This window comes from Staurois parvus, unplaced genomic scaffold (genome assembly GCF_062004578.1).
Source record: "Staurois parvus isolate SC_StPar_1 unplaced genomic scaffold, SC_StPar_1.0 ptg000622l, whole genome shotgun sequence".
NCBI lineage: Eukaryota > Metazoa > Chordata > Amphibia > Anura > Ranidae > Staurois > Staurois parvus.
Window position 1 is genome coordinate 23690 of NW_028318418.1, and position 6837 is coordinate 30526.

The window sequence follows — 6837 nt, forward strand, 5'->3', positions numbered from 1 at the left end:
GGTCAGGCTCGGAGACCAGTAGCTATAGCAGTGGAGAGGCTGCCACCAACCAACAGGATAGCTATGTAAGCAAATCACTATGTCGGATGGCATGGGCGCAGCCAAGGTGCAGGGCCTAAGAACTAATCGGTATTCACCAGAGCTTCTGGTGGTGGGGATGGGTTTTGCTGCGTGTTAGTACCAGGTCGCGGTCCTCGGGATCCCTCCTCCAGTAGCAGGTAGGGGTCAAGCAGAGGTGTAGTCAGTAAACAAGCCAATAGTCAGCAACAAGTGGTTGCAGGTTGGAATAAAGCAGAAACGTAGTCAAGGAACAAGCCAAAGGTTGGTAACAAGTGGTTGCAGGTTGGGATCAAGCAGAAGCATAGTCAAGGAACAAGCCAAAGTTCGGTAACAAGTGGTTGCAGGTAGGGATCAAGCAGAAACGTAGTCAAGGAACAAGCCAAAGGTTGATAACAAGTGGTTGCAGGTAGGGATCAAGCAGAAACGTAGTCAAGGAACAAGCCAAAGGTTGATAACAAGTGGTTGCAGGTAGGGATCAAGCAGAAACGTAGTCAAGGAACAAGCCAAAGGTTGATAACAAGTGGTTGCAGGTTGGGATCAAGCAGAAGCATAGTCAAGGAACAAGCCAAAGTTCGGTAACAAGTGGTTGCAGGTAGGGATCAAGCAGAAACGTAGTCAAGGAACAAGCCAAAGGTTGATAACAAGTGGTTGCAGGTAGGGATCAAGCAGAAACGTAGTCAAGGAACAAGCCAAAGGTTGATAACAAGTGGTTGCAGGTAGGGATCAAGCAGAAACGTAGTCAAGGAACAAGCCAAAGGTTGATAACAAGTGGTTGCAGGTTGGGATCAAGCAGAAGCATAGTCAAGGAACAAGCCAAAGTTCGGTAACAAGTGGTTGCAGGTAGGGATCAAGCAGAAACGTAGTCAAGGAACAAGCCAAAGGTTGATAACAAGTGGTTGCAGGTAGGGATCAAGCAGAAACGTAGTCAAGGAACAAGCCAAAGGTTGATAACAAGTGGTTGCAGGTTGGAATAAAGCAGAAACGTAGTCAAGGAACAAGCCAAAGGTTGATAACAAGTGGTTGCAGGTTGGAATAAAGCAGAAACGTAGTCAAGGAACAAGCCAAAGTTCGGTAACAAGTGGTTGCAGGTAGGGATCAAGCAGAAGCATAGTCAAGGAACAAGCCAATAGTTGGTAACAAGCGGTTACAGGTTGGGATCAAGCCAAAGTTCAGTAGCAAGTGGCTGAGGGTTGAGGTCAAGCAGTAGAATAGTCAAGGAACAAGCCAAAGGTCGATAACAAGTGGTTGCAGGTTGCAACCAAGCAGAAGCGTAGTCAAGGTACAACCCAAAGGTTGGTAGTAAGTGGTTGCAGATTGAGATCAAGCAGAGGCATAGTCAAGGTGCAAGCTTAAGGTTGGAAAAAAGTGGTTGCAGGTTAGGATCAAGCAGAAGCGTAGTCAAGGTACAACCCAAAGGTTGGTAGCAAGTGGTTGCAGGTTGAGATGAAGCAGAGGCATAGTCAAGGTGCAAGCCAAAGTTCGGTAACAAGTGGTTGCAGGTTGAGATTAAGCAGAAACATAATCAGGTAACAAGCCAAAGATCGGTAATAAGTGATAGCAAAGATACGGAGAGTAGCAAGAGTGACACGAGCAAGATATTGGCTGGAGAAAACACAGTAATCTGACAAACAGGAAGTGCCAAGACATGGCTTAAATAGGAAGTTCATGGGAGGATCAAAGGGTTCAAGAGTAACAAGACACAAGGAAAAGTTGTCTAAGCAATCAGACTGTACAGCATCTCAGGTGGCTCAGCAAAAAGATACTGCCAGACAAGCTGGAGATTCAGATATGGGACCTGCCAGGTGTGCTGGGTTCTTTTTAAAGTCCAACCTGGACAATCTCTCTATTACCTTTAAATAGGCCCCCAGAATGTTTAAAAGATAACAAAGTAGCTAAGGTTGCAATACGCAACTTTAATCCAGAACTGCCCCTGCAATACCTCTATTGTATATGCCTGCAAGATGCCTTCAGCCCAGTTTTCTGGGCTGAATGATGCTCAGCGTCACTCAAGACTCAGGAGATAATATGAATAAAGGGTGTCATGGCCATGTTTCCTTACGAGAGCTCCACCATGATGCCCTTTCTTTACATTATAGTAATTGCACTAAGTAGCTCCGGTGTCATCACATCATCAGTTTCTGCATCTGAAGGACCATCTACTGCCAGAAGACTGAAGAGGAAGATGCCCCGGCATGACTAGACTGAAGACTTCAGAAAAAGATAAGTATATTAATATAAAAACACCATAACATACTGTCAGGAGGAAATTCGGGGGATAATGATCCTGCTGGAAGGGGCTGAGCCTGAGATGGGCTTTAAGTGATTCAGTCATGAACATAAAAATAGCAATAGAAGAATTCCATGCAAAGAAGAAAGTAAATACCTCTCCTGCTGCCCAGCTGCCAAACAGCACTGAAATGAAGGAGAATCATTGCGTGAAGTCTCTTCAGAAACCAGCATTTCCTGGGAGTTTCAATCTCCTGGTCACCCCGCTCTCAGTAAGTCTTACCAATCCCCTCTACAGGAGGCAGTGGTGGGGGAAGGTACATGTTGGAATCTGGACATGTATGGCTTCCCTAAGGGGCAGTAATAAACTTCACCTAGCACCAGAAGATCTTATTGGATGTTATTGGTGGTCATCGGCAGTGCACAAGTGGAAAACCCTCTCAATCAGAAAAGCGAAGGAAGAGTGTTCTTCTGCATTGCTGCTGATCGAATTTGAAATATAGAGTGTGATATCTAGTAGTAGTTACAATCAACTAGACTTGTTCTGTATGTCGAAGACATTTCATAGCTTACCAAGCCACGTCTTCAGTTTGTAGAGTGGCAGTAAGATTCCCCAACATTTACAATCACCAGCCACTTTATTAGGTTCACCTGTTGAATTGCTTGGTAATACAAATTTTTAATCATCCCATCACATGGCAGCAATTCAATGCGTTTAGGCATCTGGACGTGGTGAAGCTTACTTGCTGAAGTTCAAACCGAGCATCAGAATGGGGAAGAAAGATTTAAGTGACTTTGAACGTGGCATGATTGTTGTTGATCTACTGGGACTTTCACGCACAACCATCTCTAGGGTTTACAGAGAATGGACCAAAAAAGAGAAAATATCCAGTGAGCGGCAGTTGTGTGGAGGAAAATGCCTTGTTGATGTCAGAGGAGAACGGGCAGACTGGTTCGAGATGATAGAAAGGCAACAGTAACTCATGTCAATATGGACCAAAATCTCTAAGGAATGTTTCCAACACCTTGTTGAATCTATGCCACGAAGAATGAAGGCAGTTCTGAAGGCAAAAGGGGATCCAACCCGGTACTATCAAGGTGCACCGAATAAATTGACCAGTGAGTGTATATCCACACCACCTTAATCCAATCATCATGGACTATGTTAATGTTGATTGTCCAAGAGCAAGATGGGAAACTCTTGGAAACTGAAGAAGTGGCTTGGTAAGCTACAGAATGTTTTCAACAGTACAGAACAAGTCCAGTTGAATCTGACTAACTACTGCTAGATATACCACAACCAGGGGCGGACTGACAACTCATGGGGCCCCCGGGCAATAGGGGATCATGGGGCCCCTGTGTCATTGCCCAAACTCAATAAAGCCTATGAAAAAGGTACCAGGGGCATCTCATGGGGCCTCCTACTGACCCCAGGCCCTCGAGCAGTGCCCGAGTTTCCAAATGGTCAGTCCACCCCTGACCACAACCTGGATAAATGAGAACCTTCACAGACGTAGAATGTGATATCTAGTAGTAGTTGCATTCAACTAGACTTGTCCTGTATGTTGAAGACATTTCATAGCTTCTTCAGTTCCTAGAGTGTCAGGAAGATGCCCCAACATTTATATCCACATCATAGGACACCTTAATCCAATCATCATGGACTATGTCAGGGGTCTGCAACTTTTAAGACATAAAGAGCCACTTGGACCCGTTTCCGAAGGGAAAAAAAAGACTGGGAGCCACAAAACCATTGCAACATTTAAAACAAATCCGACACTGCATATATTGTTTCTTACCTTAATGCTATATACAGGATCGTGCAGTTAGCTTCATCCCCCATATAGTAATTCATCCCCCATAGTAATTCATCCCCCATATAGTAATTCATCCCCCATAGTAATTCATCCCCCCTATAGTAATTCATCCCCCATAGTAATTCATCCCCCCTATAGTAATTCATCCTCCATAGTAATTCATCCCCCATATTAATTCATCCCCCATAGTAATTCATCCCCCATAGTAATTCATCCCCCATATAGTAATTCATCCCCCATAGTAATTCATCCCCCCTATAGTAATTCATCCCCCATAGTAATTCATCCCCCATAGTAATTCATCCCCCCTATAGTAATTCATCCTCCATAGTAATTCATCCCCCATATTAATTCATCCCCCCTATAGTAAGTCCCCCCTGTGTCAATTCACTTACCTTTGCTCCGCGCGTTCCTCTCGCTGTGTTCTCGCGCCATTCCGGTGTAGCATGAAAATCTGTCTCCTATGAATATCTGTCCCCCTCGACGTATCTGCGCATGTGCCAGTTTCCGGCATTAGCAGCCGATCGGCGATCTCCGACACATGCGCAGATACGTCGAGGGGGACAGATCCTCATAGGAGACAGATTTTCATGCTACACCGGTCTTCAGGGCGGACTGTGAGAGGAGCCTAACGGGAGCCTAGCTCCGCGGGCCGGATTAAAAGGTCCGCCGGGCCGTAGTTTGCCCATTGCTGTTCTAGAGTGTCAGGAAGATACCCTAATATTTATATCCACAACGTTGGACACCTTACTCCAATCTTTATTGAGTATGTCAAAGTTGATTGTCTAAGAGCCAGATGGGAAACTAACGTGAAGATGACTTGCTGAAGTTCAAACCGAGCATCAGAATGGGGAAGAAAGGGGATTTAAGTGACTTTGAACGTGGCATGGTTGTTGGGGGCCAGACGGGCTGGTATTAGTATTTCAAAAACTGCTGATCTACTGGGATTTTCACGCACAACCATCTCTAGGGTTTACAGAGAATGGTCTGAAAAAGAGAAAATATTCAGTGAGTTGTGTGGGGGAAAATTGCCTTGTTGATGTCAGAGGAGAATGGGCAGACTGGTTGGAGATGATAGAAAGGCAACAGTAACTCATGTCAATATGGACTAAAATCTCTGAGGAATGTTTCCAACACCTTGTTAAATCTATGCCATGAAGAATGAAGGCAGTTCTGAAGGCAAAAGGGGGTCCAACCGGTACTAGAAAGTTGTAACTAAAGATCGGGAGGTGAGTGTAAATGATTATATATGGACATATTCCCTATAGGCGATAGTGATTTCTTACATATCTATGGCCCAAGTGCCTAGAGACATGGGATCAATCTTGGTAACAGCCAGCTATAGTTACAGTAGATCAGCAAACAATGTCTCATCTGTGGTGGGTTGAGTTTCCATGGCTGACTGATGCTCTTTACTTGTCTCTAAGTATCTTTGGCCTTTAAATGGTGTAGTTGCCAGAATTATTAACTACGACAAGCGGAGACTCTAAAACAATGCCAAATTTTTCTTTTAAAACTTTTTCCACTTCATCATTTTGTAGAGTTTTAAGTTCCACCAGATCCACACTCTTTCGATAGTTGTATTTGGTTTCCGTGTATGTCCAGCCAACTAGTGTTCGGACACCGTTACTAACCTGGAGAGAGCACACGGATTTGTTGAAAAAGGCTGATTTTGGAGATGTTTGGTGGAACTTGCAGGATTCAAGAAAGTAGTCTATAGTCTTCTCCTGTAGAGTGAAGCAGTGGATCTTCCTATAACTCGCTTTATCAAGCAGTTCCGTTTCTGAAAACGAGCTATTGGAAACCATCTGGGTTCTCTTTATCTTGTCCAAGAACCACATTCCCTCGCTTTCCGTTAGGCGAAATATGCCGGGAATTTGTGGCTGGTCCATCCCACTCTTTAACTCTAAAGGTTGACAAAATTGAAGGGAAGATCCAAAGCCAACGTCAACGATGTACGTCTTGCTATCTAGTGTCACCTTGAGTAGAAGATGAGTTGCGAGTGGGTTGTAATTGTCCAGATGGGGCTGGTAAACATGAGTGGCCAGCATGACCACATCGAAGCCGATGGTCTTCAGAGCCCAGAAGAGGAGGTGGTTTTGTTCGGAACACCAACCACCTCTTTGCTTCATCACAATCTTTTGAAAAATGCTTTCTATGTCGAGAGAGATGGGTTCTCTGCAATGAACGCTGAGGTTTTCAAATGGTATCGCCATGATGTGGTGATGCATTATCTCACAAAGCGTTTCCCTGTTGGCCGGTTTACAGGAAGCCTTGTATCCCAGCCTGGAGAAGTATTTGTTGATGTCCATTCTTGTGCCCTGAAACACACACAAAAAATTACTCCTTACCGGTTGTTTTGTTTGAATATTTATATTCATGACTGATGGCCATGAGAGGACGACATCAAATCACTTCACTTGGGCTAACGGTAGACAATACACACAATTCAATCGGTTTTATTTTTCTTTAGTGCTTCTAGGTGGGTTCTGGGGCTTTGCAAACTCCCCCTAGAAAAATGTAAGAGGGAGAACAAAATGGGGTTGATTTACTAAACGTTTATGTGGGGACACTGATGTAATGGGAACTCCAATGGGGACCCTTATGTAAAGGAGGATTCTGATGGGGATCCTAATGTAAGGGGAAGCTATGAAGGAATCCCTGATGTAAGGGGGGATTCTGATGGGGATCCTAATGTTAGGGGGGGCTATGATAGAGACCCTGATGTAAGGTG

General features: G+C 44.6%; 1 protein-coding gene across 1 annotated transcript; it reads right to left on the reverse strand.

Annotated features, from left to right (window-relative positions):
- Window positions 1-4841: 4841 nt before the first annotated feature.
- On the reverse strand, window positions 4842-6415 carry LOC149449374 (arylamine N-acetyltransferase, pineal gland isozyme NAT-10-like). The gene has a single exon (XM_089693314.1). The coding sequence runs from the start codon at window positions 6413-6415 to the stop codon at window positions 5543-5545; it is 873 nt and encodes a 290-aa protein (XP_089549440.1). The 3' UTR covers window positions 4842-5542.
- Window positions 6416-6837: the final 422 nt, after the last annotated feature.

What these genes read in the sequence shown, in the direction of transcription:
- LOC149449374 (XM_089693314.1), bottom strand. Translation starts at nt 6,415, where the DNA reads ATGGACATCAACAAATACTTCTCCAGGCTGGGATACAAGGCTTCCTGT.